The sequence below is a fragment of the Mchenga conophoros genome, linkage group LG16 (assembly GCF_057382185.1).
Source record: "Mchenga conophoros isolate Kocher_MC1m ecotype Shallow Benthic linkage group LG16, M_conophoros_male_GT1.1, whole genome shotgun sequence".
NCBI lineage: Eukaryota > Metazoa > Chordata > Actinopteri > Cichliformes > Cichlidae > Mchenga > Mchenga conophoros.
The window spans coordinates 8,098,058-8,121,642 of record NC_140541.1 but is presented as its reverse complement, the minus strand read 5'-3'; the positions used below and the strand labels follow the sequence as shown (position 1 = coordinate 8,121,642).

General features: G+C 40.5%; 1 protein-coding gene across 3 annotated transcripts in view; it reads right to left on the bottom strand.

Moving 5' to 3' along the window:
* LOC146556219 (mitogen-activated protein kinase kinase kinase kinase 4-like) overlaps nt 1-22,760 on the bottom strand; it is a 109,885-nt gene extending 87,125 nt beyond the window's left edge. The window contains exons 1-2 of one of the 3 annotated variants that reach the window (XM_085249431.1): nt 22,456-22,760; nt 22,128-22,193 (exon numbers count right to left, since the gene is read on the bottom strand). In XM_085249431.1, coding sequence (XP_085105557.1) covers nt 22,128-22,193; nt 22,456-22,512 — 123 coding nt within the window. In that variant the 5' untranslated portion in view covers nt 22,513-22,760. The remainder of the gene's footprint in view (nt 1-22,127; nt 22,194-22,455) is intronic. The other 2 variants (XM_085249433.1, XM_085249432.1) reach the window with 2 other exon arrangements.
* Nucleotides 22,761-23,585: the final 825 nt, after the last annotated feature.

Sequence of the window (23,585 nt, the reverse complement as noted above, 5' to 3'; positions counted from 1 at the left end):
AAAGAGAGGAAAGTACATGACAGAGAGCAGTGTTCAAAATGTCAAAGCTGATGACATTTAACAAAAATTAATTTCACATTAATCAAATCTGTTTCAGTGGATTGTTGACAGTGGGTAGAAACTGGGGTGAATAATTGCAAGTCTTTGTTTTTCTAAATTATCACACACTCTTCAAAGTCTTAGCGCTTTTTTATGTAATTATTTTTATGTGCAGGTCAGCAATGCCAGTAATGCTGCAGTCATGCCAGTTAGAAAAAAGTGCTAAAACACCTGTGTGAAAAATTTCAGATATCATCTCAGGGAAACTAAAGAAACTCTCAGATCTGATATTTTGGAGAAAATAGGCAATCCACCAACACAGATCAGGGGGTGAAATTTTCTCCAAAGGGCACCGAACAGAATAAACCAAAACATACACACATAAATACAGGTAAAATAGCAGCTCTTATCATTTAAAATGGTCAAAATAAAACCTTGATGGGAATGCCAGAAATTCAAAAACAATAATGGGCATAAACACAAAACATTCAGATAAAAACCACACAAAGCATATTATTATTTTACTTTTTGTAAAGTATACAATATATGCTTTTGGGTGTGTTAGGAAAAGAAGAAACTATACTGACTATAGATGTGTGGTGTAATTAAGGGTAAGTATGCAGCAGGGACACTGCACGCAGGTGTAGCAGTCTGTGCTATCCACTGACATGTCCAGGCTTGTTCTGGAAGCCTGTGGTGTGTCAGTGAGGTTTGATGAGAACGAAAAGTCTTAGTTATGGATCATGTGTTTCTAAGTAGCTGAAGCCAACTCTTTCTTACAGGTCACTGAACAATGAAAGTACTTTTAAATTGCAACCACACCTGCGCCTACACAGGTGATGTGCCTGAAAGTTCCTATTGACCCACTTTGATTTGAGGAAGTATTCTATAACAGAAGAGCATGTCAGAAAACAATGCAACCAGTGAGAAATGTATTAAAAACGTACATCACTGAAACAAACACTCATTTGATAATTACTAGGTATAACTAGCTAAAATCAGTGTACTCTAAACCAACAAGCTTGTAATGAATCCCAGACTGTGTAAGACTGTGGGAACTAAATGGCAACAGTAATAATGTAATAAAAAAGGATCATTAACTTATACATTAAGAAGCTAAATGATTCAAAGAAAGCTACAGTTTTTTCAGATGTCTACAAACTGCTGCTGCTATTGTTAAACCATGCTGCTTTAAAGCTCTGGAGTTTTGCTTTTCACATACTGAAAGACTAGTTAAATGCAACATATTTAACAAAAACTGCATAATAAATGGTAACAAAAAACATTAAATTCCTGAGTAGCTAGATTTATCTGACAATAGCTTTTCTCCATTTAAGTCAACGGTGTCAAACATAAGGCCCAGGGGGCAACATTGCTCCATGCAAAGTGCATAAAATATATTATTACTTTCCAGTAATCTCACTTCAGCAATGTGGCACACTTGACATTTTGAAAAATGTTAAGGTGAGCATAAACTTTGGACTTTTAACAGTATTTGAGGTTTTGTAACTTTTGCAAGACCTCTCCCATGAGCATCCAAACTACACCAAAGTAAATAAGAAATACATCAATAATTAAATTAGAACAGTGCATGTTTCTTTCATCATCTACTATTTTTGAGTCACAGTAAAAAAAAAAAAAAACATATAAAATAAAAGAAAAAGAAAAAGACAAAAAGAAAAACTGAGTTTTTTGGTTTTATAATTACAGGACAGTCTGGGCAATGAGCAATTTATTTCTTCCAGTTTAAGCACAAAAAGTTTTTCTTTTATTTACTAAAGCTGCATTTTTTTTTTATCATGTAGAAAAACTCAGACACACTGCTGAAATTTTATTTATTTTTCTTCTACGGAGATATCTCAGGCATTAAATGTGCATTTAAACTTCATACTGATAGAAAAGAGAGTTTCACTGGTTCAGCCCACTTAAGGTCAAACTGGGCTGTATGTTGCCTCTGATCTAAAATAAGTTTGATATCCCTGATTTAAGGCCACCTTTAATTTAAGCCAGCTTTGTTGTGATTGGCTGCCCACTGGAACCAGAAGGTCTGAGAAACAGAAAGTGGGTGGAGCTATGCTAACAGCTAGTCTGAAGGCCTGAGCTTTTGGTTAAGATGGATTGCCGTCATCTATGGCTTAAAAAGTAACAATACTGTAAGGTAGTAATATGAACATTAAAAAGCATTAGAAATGTTCCTCATTAACACTTTATTTTGGTAAGTTTATATGTAAAATCAGCACAGAAATCACATCTTTTAAGCATCTCACACAGCAATAGATTTTTCCCATATACCCCCCTCCTCATTTTACATAAAGCACCAGTCTGCCGAACACTTTCCAAACCCGTCTCCAAGGCAACCTAGTTGACTGAGGATAGTACGATGAAGGTGTGTGTGTGTGTGTGGTAAGGGTCATAAAAGGTGCTAGGAAAACAGAGTATAGAGCTGATCCTACAGTAACCTGTGTGCCAGCTCAACACAGCGAGGGCACAACATTTCACTTTCACTGTGTGTTATACTTGTATAACTATGCATGTGACAAAGGAAGAACCTTGAACAAAAATCATCCAACATTCCCACAACAACCAGAAAAAAAGCTTCTTAACACATTTTGTAAATGTATCTGTGTGTGTACCTGTTTAGACATCTTTGTCGGGACCAAAAACTGGAACGTTACTATACTTGTGGGGACCAACAGTCACTTATAAGGACAAAGGTGCCTGTCTCCACGAGTTTGAAGGCATTTTTAAGACTCAAAATGTGGTTTTAGTGTCCGGGTTACAATTAGGTTATGGTTGGGTTTAGACTAAGGGTTAGGGTAAGTGGCTATGGAAAGCATTATGTCAATTAGATGGCCTCACTAAGACATCAAATCGAGAATGTGTGTGTCTGCGCAGTGCTTTCAGATGAGAATGGTGTGTGACACATCAGAGCCAACTGTGAGTGACATGTTTGTTTCCAATGACAAGATAACAAAGAGAAAGACAAATACAGGAAAAAGCCGGTGACAGGGATGAGTGTAAAATGCATGCAGGGTTGCTTCTCCTTTCTCCAATAAAGTTGGATTACATAATTGTATTTATAGGGGAACCAAGGATGAAATCTAAGGGCAGAAAGTGATTTATCGTATACATTTTTTTTTTCCTAGGAGCAAAGCACTTTGGGAAATATGATTATCAGTCATCAATTTGAGAATTAGAGGAGTATGTGCTACCACCCTCACTCTCATTTCCTATCTGTATTTCCACTGAAACTGCCGACTAAAACTAATGAGCTGAGCTGTCCTATGCTTGGAGTGGATGCACAAATGTGACACTGAGATTGATCTGCTGTTCAAACTCTGTTCCAGCAGTTTCTCCCTCCCCGCGTGAGCAAGAAATGCATTTATTTGTATCTGCCTAGTAACACAAACAGATTTCGAGTCACGACAACATCGCCTGCATTAATTAGGTTTTTGTTTTCCCAGGTTCTGGCACGATGAGATGAAAAAAAAAAAATTCGTATCCTGTGGTTACATCATTTTCAGGTTTTCACTCAGGCTGAGCTCATAACTAAAGATGCTCTTTGTTGCTCCTGATATACTGATATTTTTACTTAACGGTAAGGCATCTATGTTTTCTTCTATGGCTGTCAGAGGTTCCCTCTACATAGTTGCAGTAACTGTCTCTCTTCACTGCAGTCTGTATATGTGTTTTGAAACACTTCAGTCCTCATGGGAACTCGCAGTCTGCCCGGCTACAGGAGGAAGTGCTTTGAGAGGCTCTAGCCCAATCAGATGCCTGGCTTCTGGTCAGCTGGCTGAAGCTCAGCGCTGTGGTCCAATCATGAGGCAAAGTTTGTGGTCAGGTGACAGATCAGACCGGCTCAAAGTGTTTTGAAGCAGATGAAAACAAAAGCTAATGTTGCTGTCAGTCGGCCAGCCAGCGGCCTCACTGTGCGCAGGGCTGAAAGGAGCTACAGAACTCAATTAAACAAAAACAGGGTTTATTATAACTGCGGCAACAAGCGAGTGTGTGTGTGGCTAAGAGCCTGACCGATACACTTAAAGCAAGCAAGGCAGGCAAAAACTATTGAATAAAATGGTAAAATAAAATAAAATAAAATACATGCATGGCTTTGCAAATGCGCCGACATTTTTGCACCTCCAGTCTAATTAGATGCTGATCTTGGTTGATTGAATGTTGCATAACTTGCAGAACAGTTGCCATGTTTGTTTCCAGGTTTAAAGCTGGTGACATCGCTTTTAAAGTTCTTCTTCATCAGTTTGCCCTCCAAGACTTCTCTTAAGCTTGTAACCCAGGACAAACACCCCTCCCGCCAACCCAAGAGAAGCTTTGACACCCCCCACCCTCCAGATGGCCACTCATACACTCAACCCCCACCTCAACATTACACACACATTCACACAGAGTTCACCGTGTGCACCCGTTTAAACCACAGAAGCTCAGACAGTCCAACAACTGTCATCAAGAGCTTCGACCAGACACTGAGAGTTAGCTGGCGCGTATGTTTCGTGGGGGGGTGGCGGCTATGATAAGCCAACAGGAGGGCCACTGGGTTCTGCTTTATCCGGAGGTGCAGTTAGTTCCCTTCTTATCCAGTCAAAACCCAGCCAAGGACGCATCTCAAGCCTTTAAATTGAATTACTTCCTCTCCAAACAAGATTTCAGGAACGTCTGTAGACTGAAGCTCATCATTTACCGTCAGAGCAAGCTCCCAAGTTCATTAATGTCCTCTGCTAATTTTTGGGCCACTGGTTAAAGTGTGAATTTAACAGGGAATCTAGTTCAGTAGTTCAGTGAAGTTTTTCAACTAACACACACATACACAGGTCTGATTTTTGTGGTTTGATTCCCTGACAGAGATGCATACTGTATAAAAGAGAAAACATTAAGGCTTTTAGAGCATTCAACTCTCCTTCTAAGCAGATATTATGCACTAATATAGCTGAAATGACAGCAACGCTGTTGTCTTGACTGTCTTTATGTTTACGGTAGCTTTCTCAGAAAACATAGTTATAAAAATCAGGACAGGCCTTATGAGAGACTTCCCTTATGACATTAGTATATTAAATGTTTATTAACATTATTTTGCAAATGCATAAAATAAAGTAAAAAAAAAATCTACCAAAATTCCAAAAACTCAGATCTGATCTAAAAGCATTACAGGTCCATAGTCAACAAAGATGTGGAAAACCTGAGTGAATATCCAACTCCTCCGACTTTTAAACAGCCTTTCATTTGTTGGCATTATAAAGCAGCACCTCATAATAATCAGTAAAGATGGTTGTATGACCTGAGAGGCAATGCACCAGCTTCAAAATACTGCAAAACAACTCTAAAAGATCCCACAAATGCTCCACTACCTAGATGGTAGCTTAAACAGAGGCTTGTAGTCAGAGTTATCAGGCAGAAACAGGTCACAGATAACATAATGAAGGGGCCTTTGTACAAGATGCAAGCTAGTGCTATGTGGAAATCAATAAAGGTGGAGTCCTAGGAAGAGGGAGAGAGAGCGAAAGGGGGAAGAGAGGCATGAAACCCATCTAAGTACACTACACTCGCGTGACAGATCCTCCGACCTTGGAAATATGACTGTGTGTACGTGTTCGTACTCACGACAGTTTAGCTGAGCTCCAATCTGAAGAAGGTGGGAGAAAACTAAAAGACTGTGATGAAAAAAATGCTCCTGTTGATTTTACACACACATAAACGACACCTATTGTGATATTAACAGTGTGAATAACTGCAGCAGCATCAAAATATTTCTGGGAAATTGAATTGATGCAAATTGTAAATTAAGTCAATGGTGACTAAGCTGCAACACTCCTGTATTTGGCTCAGATATCAGTCTGATCCTGGCTCAAAAAGCTTGATCAGATATTGGTGCCAAGTCTGTTCTCTTGTATGTTTTTCTGTGTTTGCGATGTCATCGGTCAGCAGCGGTAAACAAGCACTCATAAGAGGGCGAATACTGCATGAAAGAAGCGAACATCAGTTTGGCAGGATTTTAACATAGCAGCTTTTCTTCTTTTGCTTAATATTTTTTCACTTAAGCACAAACTCTTAAAGGCTCTACACCAACTCTTTCTCTCGCTCGCCTTTTTAACTCCAACTCTTATTATGTTCAGTTTAAGGCTTGATGGTAGAACAAGAACACAACAAGACTCACACATTAACCTCCTAAGAACCGAACTCTTTCATGGCATGCATTTTTAATTTCTCCTTGCAATTCGGGCTGATTGGGACCTGATGAATATAAAAACAAACAATTATCTTTTTACCTGATTTTGCTTTACAAGGGTATCCACCTATGAGGACATTTGTTTTAAATTTCGATAAAACAGTGGCAGTATAATGTCCTCATAAGTGGATATCAGGCCTTTGTAGAGCAAAATTTATTATTGTGGTCTAGACAACCCAAAATGTGATGTCCACATATGTGGACGCCAGGTCCTAGGAGGTTAAGCTGAAATCCATGTAAGTGAGATAATTAAGATAAATATATGATGGTAATTTCCCCCAAAGCCAAGTTATCAGTATCCAAACAGAAAAACCAGAATCAGGGCAACTCTAACAGTGTTATTACCACATTGGCATTTACCCATGAGACTGAATATTTTAGAGAATGGCTATTTTTATGAATCCCCAACGACAGAGGATTTGAACATAATGTCATTTACTTAAAAACTTCAACAAAAAAGAAGAAAAGCAAAGAATGCCATTTGATGCCTGCTCTATAAAACAAAATGGATCTGCTGTTATCTTTTGTCGAGGAATAAATTTTCCTAAAAGTGATTTTTTTTCCTGCAGAATTTCCATCTGGATTTTAGCTTTAGCCCTGTGGTTGTTGAGTTTTAGAGGACGAAGATTGCTGGCAGTTAGGGAAATATGACTGATGTAACACACAGGAAACATTAAGCAAGGTGAAGCTGAAGTAAGCAAGGCTACTAATAACATCTCATCACTTGCCAGTCCTGGCATGTGACATAGTTTATGGGCTGGATCATAGAAAAATGGACTCTTGTGCCTATCGTGTGTGTCAGCGTGACTGTAACTGAGAACAGAGGAACAAACACAGAGGGATATCTGTTCACAACGAGACCTAATCAATCTAATAAACTGCAAAACACCTTCACTCCAAGTCTTACAACAGCCTCCTCACACTGACAAACAACTGCACCACCTCAGCTTTTAAATTACATTTGGCCTTCTTATCGCTCTCATCCGTAGATACTTAGAGTAAGGAAAACTGAGGCTCACTGACTCTAACGCTGAGAGAGAAACAACACAGTACAGGCCAAGAGAAGCACATACAAGAGATTAAGTGGATGTTTATCTATTTAGAATAGAATAGAATTCAACTTTATTGTCATTGCACATGCACAGGTACAGGGCAACGAAATGCAGTTTGCATCCATCCAGAAGTGCTTTAGTGATATAGATATATTACAATATATATTAGCAATAATATAGATATGTGAGTATATTACAGAAATGGGTCTATTATGTTATAATGTACATGGTATGAAGTATGTTGTGAATATTCTATAACTATAAGTATGTACAGGCTGTAGTGAGTACAAGCTATGTACAGGATATGAACAGGATATAAATATGAAAAACTATACAGAATATGAAATAAATAACTTTACAGGAATCTGAGATATACAGCTATACAGAAATGGGAACTATGCAAGTTGTAAACAGTTGTAGGGTTAAAAATTATCGTATGTACAGAATGATTGTTTACACAGGGCTATACAGTAGTGCAGGTAAGATAAGTGAGATGTGTGGATAATTTCTACAGAGGCTATATAAAGTGCTAGTGGTTGTGAGTGGTGGTTCAGTCCATGTTATTATTGTGTTTGAGGGTACAGTTGTCCATTGTGGGTGTGTGTATGTTCAGTCCATGAGTTTAACGTGGGTCAGATGTCAGGAGGCAGAGTTCAGGAGTCTGACAGCTGTGGGGAAGAAGCTGTTCCGGTACCTGGTGGTCTTAGTCCGGAGGCTCCTGTAGCGCCTCCCAGAGGGCAGGAGGGTGAAGAGTCCATGTGATGGGTGACTGGGGTCTCTGATGATTTTCCCAGCCCTTTTCAGACACCGCTTCCTGTAGATGTCTTTTATGGCAGGAAGTGGTGCTCCGGCGATGCGCTGGGCAGTTTTCACGACCCTCTGCAACGCCTTCCGGTCCGAGGCGGAGCAGTTCCCATACCAGACTGTTATACAGTTGGTCAGGATGCTCTCGATGGTGCAGCGATAGAAGTTCACCAGGATGTCTGAGGACAGGTGGTTCTTCCTCAGAGTCCTCAAGAAGAAGAGGCGCTGGTGAGCCTTCTTGACCAGCTTGGAGCAGTTGGTCGTCCAGATGAGATCCTCGGAGATGTGGACTCCCAGGAACTTGAAGCTGCTCACACGCTCCACAGCCGTCCCCTTAATGTGGATGGGTGGATGTGGGTCAGCATTCCTCCTGTAGTCCACGATGAGCTCCTTGGTCTTCTCGGTGTTAAGCAGCAGGTTGTTTCTGTCGCACCACTCAGCCAGACGATCCACCTCCTCCCTGTAGGCGGCCTCATCGTTGTCACTGATGAGGCCAATCACCGTGGTGTCATCTGCAAACTTAATGATGGTGTTGGAACCATCAGCAGGTCTGCAGTCGTGGGTGAAGAGGGAGTAGAGGAAAGGGCTCATCACACAGCCTTGTGGTACACCGGTGTTCATTGTGATGGTAGATGAGCAGCGGTTATCCAGCCGGACATTTAAGGCTGGAACAACAATTCGAGTTTGACTGAAAATAATACAAACTAAAGAAGGGGTAAAGAAGTTCAAACCCCCTGTAGACAGAGGTGTAACAGAACACTGCAGCAATATATATCAGCAAATAAAACATATTACACTAAGGGAGAGCAGAGGAGGAAGAAAAAGAGGAAGAGGAAGAAAAAGAGGAAGTAAAGATGAAACCTCGTGTCAAACAGGTGGAGATATTTAAATAAAGATTGAAGCTCAGAGTTTACATACCCACATGGAATCTTTTTATATTTAAATATTCAAATTATGCTTTGATTTATTTTTTTTATGTACTAACTGGAACCCGATGCAACCTGTTAATAGCATGCGTGGAGACTGTCCGTCCTCATCCATGCTGAACGTCAGTGAAAATAATAATTGGGGATTTGCCAAACCCTGACTTTCAATTGATGCACTCTGAGACGTTATCATATCTATACAAAACTAATTACAAAATAAAAATGTGATTACAGAGAACTTTAAGCCTGGCCAGTAGCTCCATGTCAGATTTCAGTACATGGCAGTTTTCAATCTTTAGTAGGGCTGAACGATTATGGAAAATAATCTAATTGCGATTTTTTGCCCCAATATTGCGATTGCGATGCGATATGCGATTATTTTTTAAGGTCTTTGTCTTCTGTATTATTAAACAAAGACAAGCAATACATCATATAGTATGGCCAATACTATATTACATTAATTTTAAACTGTTCTTTCCTGGAAGACAGACCTCTGTTATGATGACATGAGGTGATGCATGAATTGATGACTGACATTTTTATTTAACTTCTTCAATCACAACAGTATATTTGAACATACACAATAGTTTATTTTTAGCTTACAAACATCTGAGCATAAAGTGCTGACAAGGAACCCTGGTGTAAACATTAAAATGAAAGTCAGTACAATGTGCAGATTGCAGAAATATATATAAAAAAAAATCAGTGGCTTTACCACACTCAGTTTTTCGACATCTGTGAACTACTAGACAGTCATTCAATTAAAAAATAATATTAAATAAATAAAACTAATAAATAAAAAATACACACATCTTACTGATCTCTGCAGTCAGTAACATTACACATAAAGTGCAAACATAATAGCAATTGTATAAACACACACACAAACACGCCTTTAAAATTTAAAGGCGTGAAATTGGACGGTCTAGCCTTCTGATTAGCGTCACCGCTGTCTCGGTGGAGTTTAATAAACTCGGCCGTCTGCTTCTTGCTATCTAAAATATAACCAGACACTGGTGTAAATTCTCGACTGTCTCATACTTCTGTTTAATAAGTTTTCTGTTTGACGTTTAGTCAGCTGTGTGAAAACCAAGGAGGAACCCACCCGGGGGATTAATAAAGTTTTATTTTATCTAATCTAATAACTTTAATCTCAGCCAAACCGATTTACTCACGAACAAACAAAACACTGAAAAAAGCCCAACAATAACATTTTTAGGTTGTCTAAGTGACTTATATATTACGTTTAACCCGAGCAGCGAAACTCCGCGGTGATCTGAAAATGATGTGCCGGGAGTTGTGCCGTTCTCGGCCGCATCAGTAACCCTCGAGCTCCCGGCTAGCTGTCGAGCTGGTGGGTAGCAGACGCCTCTGAAAACGTCGAAGCACTTTTGCAAATATGGGATATCTTGATAAACCGAGCAGATATTTGATGTTTACACAACTACTTTCTCGCCTGAAAATATGTTAAAAGTTTATTTTGTGACCCAGAAAGATTAGTATGAGTAATTTTAAAACTTAGTAGCGGCCGCCATTGCTGGAAACTGGAGTTTGGCTGGGCCGCGCTATGAATTCTGGGATATGGTAGTAATTTGGACAGCCTTATAATCGCAGTATAATCGCAGCCTTTGCGGTTAGAAAATTGCACTTGATCATGTCGCGATATTATCGCAAATGCGATATATCGTTCAGCCCTAATCTTTAGTGCTACAGACATTTTGGTCCATACCAAATGCTGCCACGGTGCACTCATTTACAATACAAAGGCTCATTTCTTTTGTTGCTCATTTTTGGAAATGTAGCATCTACAGTTTGACACGGCACACAGGCAGAGCTAATGCTCTGGACAAGCCATCTGTTTGCACTGTCTGCACGCTTGCATCCATCCACCTAACACCGCATACACACTGTAGCTGAGTGTATTATATAACAACCTTTCCAGGAGCCAGCAGACACAAAACAAAAAAAATAAAAGAGGGCTATTTGTTAACTAAGATGGGTTTTTATAGACATGCATAAGTGAGACAAACACAGCTGATGCTACTGTCTGGATTTACATGTGGCATCTCAGACATTTAGCTGAGCCAGAGGAACAAATGGGGAGTTTAAATATAGTTTAATACATCTAATATATCAAAAATCCTCCTCAGAGGCATTCAAATAGGAATCAAAGCAATATTTTACATTGGCAGGCCACTAATGGGTCTATTAATGTCAGTCTGAGTGTATTTGGTTACTCACTTCAGGAATGATGGATTTACCAGTAGACACCCCTCATGCCCTAATTATGGAAGTTTTTTGAAAAATATCTCTGTTCACATGAAAAGCCAAGAAACCATATCAAGCACTGTCAAGGGCAAGTTAAAGAAACAGGAGGCAATATGACCCTAACCAGGCAGAAATATTGGCCAATCAAAAGCCTACAAACAATAAAGTGGTAGAGTCTGATGTTTACTGGAGCTGCACACCTTTCATGTTGCAAAATGAAATCTCTGTAAACACAGAAACGGAGTTGGAAGGAGTTTTTTTTTTTCCAGTGATCCAAAACGCTGTTTACGTGTGGACGAAAAGCCAAAACACAGATACAAAGCTTACCCCACCACAGTGCCGCACCAAGAGTGTGAACATGGCTCCATTGTGGGGCTCTGCTTAATGTGGACAGCCCACACAATGGGCTGCCCAACACTGCGGCGCCCAGATGTGCTCTAAATTTCAAACCAGTAGAGGGGCCCACTGTGGACAGCTCACTGTGGACCCACGTGGGCCAAAAGATTGCATCTTTGATGGGTATTTGTCTCGATTTAAAAAGCATCCACACACACAAACAATCCTTTTTTCCAGACTAACTGATAACACCACTTCAGCAATTTCAGGTGAATTCCTGAAAAAAGAAACCTTTGCTTTGTGAAAAATATTTTAACAGAAACATAAAATATGTACTTAAAAGCACAAAGGGACTGATACACAATTACATCTCAAAAACTGTAACTAAGAGCTGAACAGCAGCAAGTGTAGCCACTTTTTTCTCTTTATCCTGATCAGTCCTAATTCTCTCTCTCTCTCCTCCGTGCCATCTTGAGGTAATCAAGCCAAGGTTTTCCAGTTTTGGGTCAACCAACACATCGGCCACAATGGTCCCCTGGTTGACTGGTATCAGCAAGTAAGAGGAAATTGACTGAAGGCAGTTACCAATCCTGTGAGGTCAAATGAGTTATGTGCTTGAAATTTTTTTAAAAACTAATATGATAAAGAACTGAAATTAGTTAGATATTTTACAATGAAGTTCTCTCAACTGATAAATGTAAGAAAATGAGGAAAGGGAAAAAACATTTCAAACTATTTAATATATATTAATATAATAACATTAAATACATAAATAATCCTTTTATTTTTATATTTTGGTCGCATTTTACTTTAATCTATTGCTTTGTGTTTATATTCTGTGAAGAATCAATTTTTTTAGCACAGGCAGCGATCTCATCTTTTATATTGTTGTTTTAATGATCAGTTAAACTGCAATCAATGCTGTGCTCAAGAGAACACACAAAAAAATAAAGGTCAATAAAAGCAGTGAGGTAAACTTGCGACTAGAGATTCAATCTCCAGCAGAGTTAAAAGTGCCAATCTTGTTCTGGTGACAATGGTGTAAAAATGAACGCAACAAATGGAAGCAAATGTCATCCATGTCAAAATCTCTTGAAATACAAAAGAAAAAACTAAATCTTTCTGCTGATGGATGAAAGGATCCTCGGAGATTCACCAGCAGAAGCAGTACAGTCACTGCATCAGTCCGCACCAGTGCGAGCATCAAAGAACATGACCCAGATACTGTCTGAGGCTTGTGGCTTATTTTTAGCTTAACTTTAGCTAGCAGGCACGGTTGGCTACTGCTAACAGATTCATTAACAACAGTAGCAGGGTCACCTTTGAGTCGAATAAAAAAAAAAGAAAAGTGCTTCTAAAAGAGAAAGTCACCTACAACTTATAAAAGATTCGAGCACTACAGGCTTGAGCAATGTGTTGAAGCACTTTTGTGAAAACCTTTACACTGAAAGGCTCGGGAGCACTTCCATCAGCGCTTTAGTGCAACTTCTCCATGAAACACGGTGACACAGTTGGGTTCCTGTTACTGCTATCAGTGGCAGAGCTTCCACTTCTTCTGTCTGGAAAGGTCACAGCAGATAAGCGCAGCTCTGACGGTAAAGAAAGTTCCCCATAGAGAGGTGGCAGGCTTTTGCTGCTTCACTTCCTGTGCTGAGAAAGGTCGCAGCAGACAAGACTAACATTCCAGTTTGAATAGCCGGAAGGCCGGTGAGCCGGCTTTGCATGAGCCTATTCCTTCTGACAGCTTTGTAGTTCCTCCACTTTACAGAGCCGGGGCCCCGGCTATAAATAGCTTTACCCGTACAAGTTATAAAACAAGAGAAATTTAGGAGGTGGGTAATAATAATAATAATAACGTGCTCCTGATGAAATCTTTTTTTAATAGGTTTAAGCTCGTACACCATTATTTCTGTGGATATTCTGAGTCACTGAAATGTAGATATTTATTTTTTAACACATTTAAACATCCAGCCTTTATTAACCCTTTAGAGCCGATCGGAGCGGGAACGCTCTGTTATGCGTAACTATTTTTAAATCCCGGTAGCACTGCAACCACGTAAGCTAGCGCAAAAAATTTTTTTGCATATGAAACCGGAGGAGTTGTACTTACATATTATGCCATCAGCTTGTCCTAGGTCACGGTTTCCTTCCACATAAAGCTTTGCAAAAACTGCATAAAAAGCGCTTGCAGGAACAAAAACATAATATTCCAGAAACACGCTTTGCCGGTCCGATCAGCTGTTCAAAACACTTCCTACGTTGGAATAGACGTCAGCGCGAACTTTTGCATTTCCGCCATTACCTGGCCGAAACTGGAAGTGACGTCATTTTCGCGGAAATGTAGTCTTTTTTGCGATCAGGGCCTCAGGGCCTATACTGCTCTTTTTAAAAGTTATCTTTGACTTTATGACTTTCTGTGTCGTTTCTGGGATGCTTAGGACTCATATTGCACTGCTGGAAATAGTTTATTTTGATGCATATGCTGCTTTTTTTGAAAATTTGCAGTATAATATTTATTTTCGTTTTTCCTGCAGTGTATAAAAATTGGTGTATTTCAAAAATAAAACTATGAAGACACTCAAATTAAATTTCCTGTGGTGGGAAACTATTTTGTGCAACTTTTTTGTATTTACAGTTTTGAGGGATAAGCCTCTTAAATTTCTCTAACTACAAATATATGTTAAAAAATCAAAAACGATTTTCAATTTTTTTGTAGTTTATTGCACTTTTTTGCAATTTATGTAATTACTATGCACTTAATGAATACATATTATTAAAATCTGGGCTATAATGGTTGTATTGATGTATAGCAACTTGAAATGCTCCCAAAAATGGCTCCACAGCATGTAAAAATATAATATAAGCTCTGGCGGACTTGGTTCTATGGTAGGTCTTAAAGGGTTAAGGAAGTGGCTTTTGTCAAGATTGAAGATTGTAGTGACGAAAACACACAACAGTGGAAGTTTCCACTTGGATTAATCATCATGTTGAGTTGTTAGATGATAAAAAATTATTTTGTCAGTCAATTATTTGACTTATTTGCAACTTCTCATGGAGAAGTTGCACCAAAGCGCTGATGGATCTGCTCCCACGCCTTTCAGTGTAAAGGTTTTCACAATTATTTTTGGTTTCAGTTTGTCAAATCTGTGGATTTACTGTAGGTCAAGTACTGTGCATACTCATTAGTCACAGTCCTAGTTTGTAGCACTACTGGATAGGGCTGTTCGATATAACGATATATATCGGTTGACGATATAAAAACGTCTATCGTTTCATTTTACGCTATCGTTTGTTTCGTGGTGTCGCAAAATAAACTGTTTACAGCAATATTTTTTCATCATTTTGATGGTCACTGTAGTGGCTATATTAATTTCTTAAAGTTCTCTCTTTCTCTTATATTTAATATAACCACACTATGGACGGACAAGCGCCTGTTTTTATGCGTTGTCGTTAGCAACAACGACGGTAAAACCATCGGCCGTCTGCTTATTTTCCACATAAACCTTTCACGATAAAGCTCAAGATCCTGTTGAGACTTTTCAAAATAAACTGAATCACGTGAAAGATTATGCCGAGTATTTATGGATGAGAAGCAAAAAAAATAAACCTTAGCGTTCTAACCAAACGTTAGAACAGGCTTTTCCCCGCAGCATGCTGTGTAATAAATACTCACAAAGAAAACGGCGGCCGTTACAACTTATGTCTAAAAATGTATCATTTCATGCATCGGTTAAAACACTCGTCTCCAGGTACATGACGCCCAGCTGGAAACACTTCCCGCAAGTCGAGCTGCCCGAGATTCACAGAATTTACAGAAAATGTAGAATTTTTGTGATTTATATCGTTATTGGACGATAGATGTCTTATATTGGGATATGAGATTTTGGTCATATCGCACAGCCCTACTACTGGATACTACAAGTCAAGATTCATGATATTATTTCAGTCACAGAAAAAGCCAGATACACCAGCTACCTATCAGGTATGGTGATTCAAATGAACTGGGTGTTTTTAATGATTGGGGCGATCGTGGCTCAAGAGTTGGGAGTTCGCCTTGTAATCGGAAGGTTGCCGGTTCGAGCCCCGGCTTGGACAGTCTCAGTCGTTGTGTCCTTGGGCAAGACACTTTACCCGTTGCCTACTGGTGGTGGTCAGAGGGCCCGGTGGTGCCAGTGTTCGGCAGCCTCGCCTCTGTCAGTGCGCCCCAGGGCAGCTGTGGCTACAATGTAGCTTGCCATCACCAGTGTGTGAATGGGTGGATGACTGGACGTGTAAAGCGCTTTGGGGTCCTTAGGGACTAGTAAAAGCGCTATACAAATACAGGCCATTTACCAATTACTTTAAAAACATTTAAAGAAAATCCAATTGTTCTGCAGCTGTGGGCATTACTAAAAGCAGTGGGGCAATATTTAATATTCAAAAACAGCACTGCAGTCACTTCATTGAAACAAACTGAACCTCGTGGAAGATGCAGATGCTGATGTAGACCTGCAGCAGGTTGAAGGAAACCTGAAACAGAGCCTGAGTACTTAGACGTCCATGTATCTGACAGATCAGCTATGCATTCAGTCATACGCTGAGGTGCATCTCCTCTGAGACATTTGCAGTAATGGTGCTCTACCCAGCAGATGACAGGCAGCTGATAGAGAGCCACACCCAGCTTCACTTTATCAGCAAGGAGAAAAACAAGCATCTTTCCTGTTAGAAAGTCAGGATGAAGACTTGCACAAGAAGTGAAACTGCTTTGACAGGAGGTTTATTATCTGTTCTATCTAAACAGATTTTTTGTTTTACTTTCAGCCGTGAGATGATTTAGTGTTTTATATCACAGTATTGCACATTTTGCAGGCATTACCTTAAACTTCAGAGAGATTTATTATCAAAATGCAACAAATCAAAAAAAGGATTGATTTTTGCAGCTGTTAAAATTGTTGCAACCTAACATTTAATCAGATCTAAAGGTGTTATCACATCTACACTTGGTTCTTTTCACTGGCTTCCTGTGAAATAAACCAAATTATAAGCAGCATTCATGATGGTTCCTACTGGGGAATAAATCAATGTTATAACTTTAAATGCGTTTCATCTTTCCCCATAACGTGGTCATGAGATGCAGGTGAAATCGAGAATCGTAGTGCTGATGCTTCTACGTCCAAAAACAGAATACAGGGAACACTTGGTCTTGTTAGCTGCACAGAATATCTGGCACTGGAGTTCCACTGGTACACTATATATTGGAAGCACTACAGATAAAATCCTCACATACCACTGAAATGGCAGGTTAGAGAACGATGATTACAAAACACTGCACCAGGGTGAGGCGGTACATATTCCACCTCTGATACGAGGAGAACAGCCTGCTGTGCAATCTGGCTTTCATTTTATTCACATCTCTTTCTAGTCATTCACTTAGAGTTCAAGTCTTTTTTTAACATAAAAGTCTAATTACCTTAGGTTTTCACTCATTTTCCAATGATCAGCCACAACAATAAAAAATTAAAATAAAAAAAATAAATAAATACTTTTTTTTTTAACTCACACCTGTCCAACAGTGTGCAGGTCCCCTAAATGCCTTTAAATAAGCTCTGACCCATCGAGGTGGTGGTGATCCATCCTGTGCTGTCTGCTGACACCAGGCTCATGGGCACTGGATCCTCTGAGGTTGGGATGCTGGGCGGGTCTTCCATGGATTAGGCTTGTCCCAGCGTATCCTGCTCCATTTGCATGGTGTATACCTCCTGCAGTTTTTGCAGTATTTTTGAGGCACACTGAGGCGGGGTGTTTAATTTGCTTTTTGATTTATGACTTAAGGTGGCACCTGCATGAATGCCAGGTTTCCCAGCAGAACACGGCACCATAACAAGATGAGCCAAGTTACCCACTGTGCCTGTCGGGCATTTTAATCTTGTGGCCCATCTGTACTTTTTAATAAATACTTAAGGGTGTGTAAAGGCCTTAAAGAGTATAAATTCTAATTGCTCATGTAAAAACTGGATATTTCCAGGCTTTCCACATTTGTGGAAATTATGTTATTTCAACTGATATTTTGTACTCCCTCTAGCATGTTGATAATAAGCTGAACATGATCCACAGTGTGGTCTCCTACTCCACTTTAAATCTCATATTATTGCAGAATTTTTATAAATCTGAAACCTCTGATATACATCGTGTGGATACATGACAGAACAACAGGAACAGGGCTGTGGTTTTTCTAATCTAGCCATCAGAGCACAGCCATTAACTTCTCCTCACTATGCTGATGACTTCCGCTGTTTCACTGCTTCCTCACAAATTTCCATTCACTCTACAAATGAGGTAACAAGCTTCATCTTTGGGGAGTAAAGCCAAAAAGCTTATTCGTTTACTCGACTCAGATACTTTGTTACAACTTTGTAATACGGAGTGAGCCGGTGAGCCTGAAACAGTGAGTAAAGGAAAGAAGCGCAGCGAGACTCAAAGCTCAGAAAGTCATAAATGGGTTAAACCATTTCCTCAGAGAGAGGGGGATTCCCAGCCCCACATGCTGAGTGCAGCCTTACACCGGAGTTTTAAAATTTCCTCCAGCCCCTCTCTTCAGCTTTGATTGAACTTTTCCCTCACCTCCCACTGTTTAAATGGAAACAGAAACACTGTGACCTCTGCATATTCATTTGTTTCTTTTCATGTTTTTTGCAGATGTTTCAGCTTTTCATTTCAAAGAAATCCAGTGAAACCTACACATTACGCTAAACTCGAAACCCCGTCGCGTGGAGGCAAACTTGTCGTCTGGAATGTTCAATTTAATACGTGGCTTGCACAGCGGTGTGAATGATGCACTGAGGCCCTCGTCTTTATTTTCTACAAGCAAATTAAAACACTGGTACCTCAATGGTGAAATCTTCTCTCTTGCGTATTTCATCTTTTCTGTCTTTCTCTCCCCAACCGCTCTACTCCCTCTCCTGTTTTTATTTCTCTGTCCCAACAGCTGTTGTCGGTGCACACAGCTGCAACACTCCTCACTCTGTCATGCTCTGCAGCTACTCGCCAGCCTGGGAAACCTGACCAATCGCCAAGTGTGGAGGATCAAGTGCACATGTGCAGACCCAAACACACACAGGCACACACATAGGTTTTTGGGTCAGATGTTAGCGAGGCAGGCGGCACAGACAAGCACAGGGAAAAAAAGCCTCAGCTTCACTCAAACCCTGGTTGGCACACGTAATTATGATTCATTGAATCCTGAGGAACTAAACTCAAAAAGTCAAGGTTAATTTGTGCTTCGGTGCATCAGAGCATTTCCAAAACCACTTGTCCCCTGCTCTAATGAAACGTTTACAGCCACCGTCGCCTTCCACTCCCCGCCAACCACAAAGAAACAAACAAAAAAATAATAATTCAAAGTAAATCGAGATCTCATTCAGTCTTGTTTTTCTTGCAGCACCGAAAAAACAAAAACAGCCAAACAAACACACCCACTGTGTATAATTACAAGGAGAAATTTCGCTGCACACACCGAGCGTGCATTTATAGAGGCTCGCCTCAGGGCCGGCCTCGCCATTCACGACTAGAAATTCAAAGTGACGCTCCTCTCAATAAGAGGAATCGCTCGGTGCTGCCAGTGACTTGTGTAATCCCCAAAAGCAAAGATGCAGTAGAGCCTTGTACTCTACTGTGAACACCGATGCCTAACGTACATGTGTAAATACGAGAGGTCAGACGAACATAAGCTCACAAAATATGCTTGCATAAGACTGGACTGCCAGTCCTAAGACTGCCCAGCCAATATTATTGGGTGATATTAGCCTTTTGCTGATGTGACCTTATTGACATTTATGATGGCCGATAAATGAAAATTGACAATATATAAATATATGGGAATATTATATTTTATTAAAATCAGGCTTAAGAAACCTTTATTATGGGTCTCGATTCACACTTTAGGACTGTATTCATTAGCAGAGCCAAAGCAAATCTTTGTCCACAGTAACTGTTCCAGATGGACTCTATCGAGGCTTTAACATGATCTCATACCATTGCTACCATATGGAGCATGTTAACCAGCTAGAGATAAACAACATAGCATATATCCATCCATTCTTTTTTTCTCCTTATCCACTTCAGGATTGCAGGACCACTAGGTGGTGTGGACAGTATAAAAGATGGACGTGGCTACAATAATGTCACCCACTAGATTCTGAGGTTCCAACTGAAGCCTTGAGATAAGCATTTCTTTATCTTAGTAGCCGAGTGGCTAGTGACTGACAACTTATAGCCAATGAGCAGGGAGTCCTTAATTTTAAAACACAGGCTTGACCAAGAGTTATAAAATAGACTTATTCAATTTGAAATGAGTGACTGAGCCCATAAATTCAGAAACATTTATGGAGGTCAAGTAAAAAGATATTTTCCCGCAGACATCTACAGGACCAGAAGTCCTTTTTTGCAACCACAGCTATCGCCATATAGTGGGCCTTGCAGGTTTAAGGCACTTACGCAGCGACTTCATTTTTGCGATAGGGAGGCAACCTCCATTTTTTATACTGTCTACGATTGGAGAACATATTTATGTATAACTTTAATCTATTTTCAATCTTCTTCATGTCACGATTTCTAGCACATGTTACAACCTCCATAACAACAGTACTAACCATATTATGAGGCTGATGTAACTCTTTCTTAAAGTCTTTTTGGGCACCAAAATAAAGGCAAACACTAAAAATGTAGTTTTGTCATTCGAGATCTTGCTGCTATCCAGTTCAAAAACACTGGCTGACAGCTGCAGTCATACTTAAATGGCGGAATTACCCCCTCCCTCTGTGTACTGTCCAAAAACAATTCTGTCATCCAAATTAAATCACGATTTAATGCTTAGTAAGAGCTGATTAAGCTAGCTGACTGTATTAAACCCCTGCCTAGCTTACCTTATGCATAGCAGCCCCGAACTTTTCCCAGACATTCACCCATCAGACTATAACCTCCTAGTTCTCTACTCTAAAATCTGTGTGACGTCCAGATGCGCAGATTTAAGAACAGTTCATGTGATAAGACTGGTTTGTTCACAGCTAGCAAGTAAAGTCATGCCTCCTGCACGTACCAGAGAGGTAACACACTTAAATTAACGGTGTACTTGCAGCACTGAAAACACAGCACCGGCACGCACTCCTCCCACTGTGTGCGACATGTAAGAAAGAACAACTTCAGACAATGTCATGTGTGTTCACGTGTGAAAAGAGCTCGACAAAACCTAAAGTCAGTTTCAATTAATCCTACAAAAAAACCTGGTGGAGAGAAAATGTGCACCACAAATCTCAGTCAAGGTGTTTGTTGTTCAGTGAAATTCAGTTGGAGTTATTCCAAAAGGATTTGGGCTGGGCCAATGCCATTGCTAGAATGCATCACAGAAGGGGGAAGGAAAAAAAACGCACAAACATACACATACGGGGACTATTTTCTAGCTTCAGGAACATAAGAGTGGATTGCAGATTTGACTTGCAATTTGTGCTACACAAGTGTCAGATGTTGCAAATGACTGCAGGTCACAGCCATCCAAGCCTTACCTGCTTTGTGTTTTACATGATATTCGTGTGACATATTTTGAAAACAAACCACAGCAACATTCAGAAATGCAAAAGCTTTATATGATACAAAGCTGCATGTGTGTGAGACGCTATTTTCCAGCAGCCAGCTCAACAGAAGCTCTGGCAGATCCATCAGCTGTAACCCATTCCTCCTTTTTTCCCCTGTGCTCTCAGCTTTGCCAAATAACAACAACAGGGTGATGTCGCTGCTCTGCTGCTCATCTCTGCCAGGCTATGGAGGTGGAAAACTGGGCTGCAAGAGTACCAGGTCTCCGTCAAATGCCTTTTCCGCTAAGTGTGATGGGATGAACAGGCCTACCTCCTCCCCCCTCCCATTAATGCAGCACAGGGCCGCTCCAGCAGAAAGGCCTGCCGGGCAACGGTGTGCACAAATGCGCAATGAAACACCGCCCACCCAATGGCGCACAAGTCGGTCAGCGTGGTGAAGCCTGTCATGCACGGATTGGGTCGGCCCTGTCAGTGCGAGGCAACGCGTGCACTGTGCAAGGAATATTTCACTGGGGTGTGGATGAGGAGAGGAGGAGAAGAGGGAGGAGGGATCTCTTCAGGACCAAAATAGGCCTAACGTTACCGGGATGATGTTAGCATCGTTGAATAACATTAAGATGAAATAATTAAAATAAATAAATGGATGTAAAGCAGAGAGAGAGGTCAAAACGCTATCAGAGATAATCCAGTCCAGACCGCACTGGTCCCAAGTGAAGGAGGGGAGGGGGTAATGTTATAAAAACGTGTTTCTGAGACCGTGAGAGAGGAAAAAAACATAAATGCATGTTTGTGCTCCAGTTTCCGCCGCCAGTTTGTTCTCAGATGGTGCTTAAACACACACACACACACACACACACACACACACACACTGAGAGAGATGGAGGCTCAGACCAACCTTGTAGACTTGTCCATATGTACCATTTCCGACCACTTCCACCAGCTCGAAAATCCCAGCAGGATCCTGGATTTAAAAGAAAAAGACAAACCGCAGAAGCGGATTAATTGATTCCCCGTAGCAATTACAAGCGGGTTCGTTCGATGCAGGAGCCGGCTGCGCCCGGTTCGCTTCTCATGCCAGCGGATATAGACAAAGAAAAGCTGCCGTAGGGCTGTGTCAACAACAGCACTGCCTCGCTGTGTGATTGTATTTTTTTGTTTAAAAAAATCTGAGGGAGAAAGAGGGTAAACGCGAGCGTGAAAATGTCACTGTGAAGCACACTCACCCTCAGGGATGCCAGGTCTATGTCCACCAGACTTTTAGCCGGAGAGTCGTTCGCCATTTTCGTTTAAAAAAGGTGGTAAATTAGCGGAATAACGGCGTGTTTTAGTCTCCTTCAGGCGGACGGCGTGTGTCTCATCCTCGGGTAGTTTTAATTTTAATCCCCTTACTAATATTTTCAACCCAAGGCGCGTTTTTTTCTCGCTATAGTCCCAGACAGAAGCTCCGCTGCTGCTGCTACATACCGACCAAGTGCCGGACCGCTGCCTGCTGCGCTCGCTCGCTCTCTCTCTCTCTCTCTCTCTCTCTCTATTCTCCGCCCTCTCTCTCGCAGTCAGTCCCTATGTCTCTCTGCCTCTCTTTCTCCTCATTCCCCGCCCCTTTATCCCAGGGACAGCACTAGATTTTCTGGGGCCTGGAACCAAAGTCACCCCCTCCTCACCACCCCGAAGTATTTCTGCACATGCGCATTCACACAAGTGGTTCAACAATATATAGCAGTTACAAACACAACCCACCTCTTAGGATTACTTATTTCTTCTTCACCACGCCCACCTTATTAAACATTAGCGCTGGAGCACTGCCTGATTTAAATCTCTGCAGGAAATGCCGTGGTGACTTACAACGTAAATGGAAATGCCTTTTAACCTTGCACCATATGCCTCCTCGTAAATCCGACGTGCACCTCCTGAGAAAAAACTAGATGTGAAAAAACATTTTAGTTGTTAGTTTAGCTTCTGACATATGCATTGCATGCAATAATACTTAAATTGTTATAAAACAAAACAAAATAAAACAGAAACATTTTTAAACAATAAAAACTAAGCAAGAAATCTACTCTGGAAACTCACTGATACCAACCAAATAAAAACCAAAATTCAAATTAAATAAAAATAACTAGAAAATACAAAACTAAAATAACTCTTGTGTATATTCAAGATTGCTAGAATGAGGATGCAGTTGATACTAGCATGGCTGATAACCGTTATTGCTATGCAGAAGCTAGCGCGCAGCTATCAAGTCAGTAGACACAAACTAATCACACATGGTTAGTCCATTTAAGTCCATTTAAGCAGACATAGCCCCATCCTGCATATTTATATTGCTTCTGGCTACTTTGTCCTCTCAACAAAG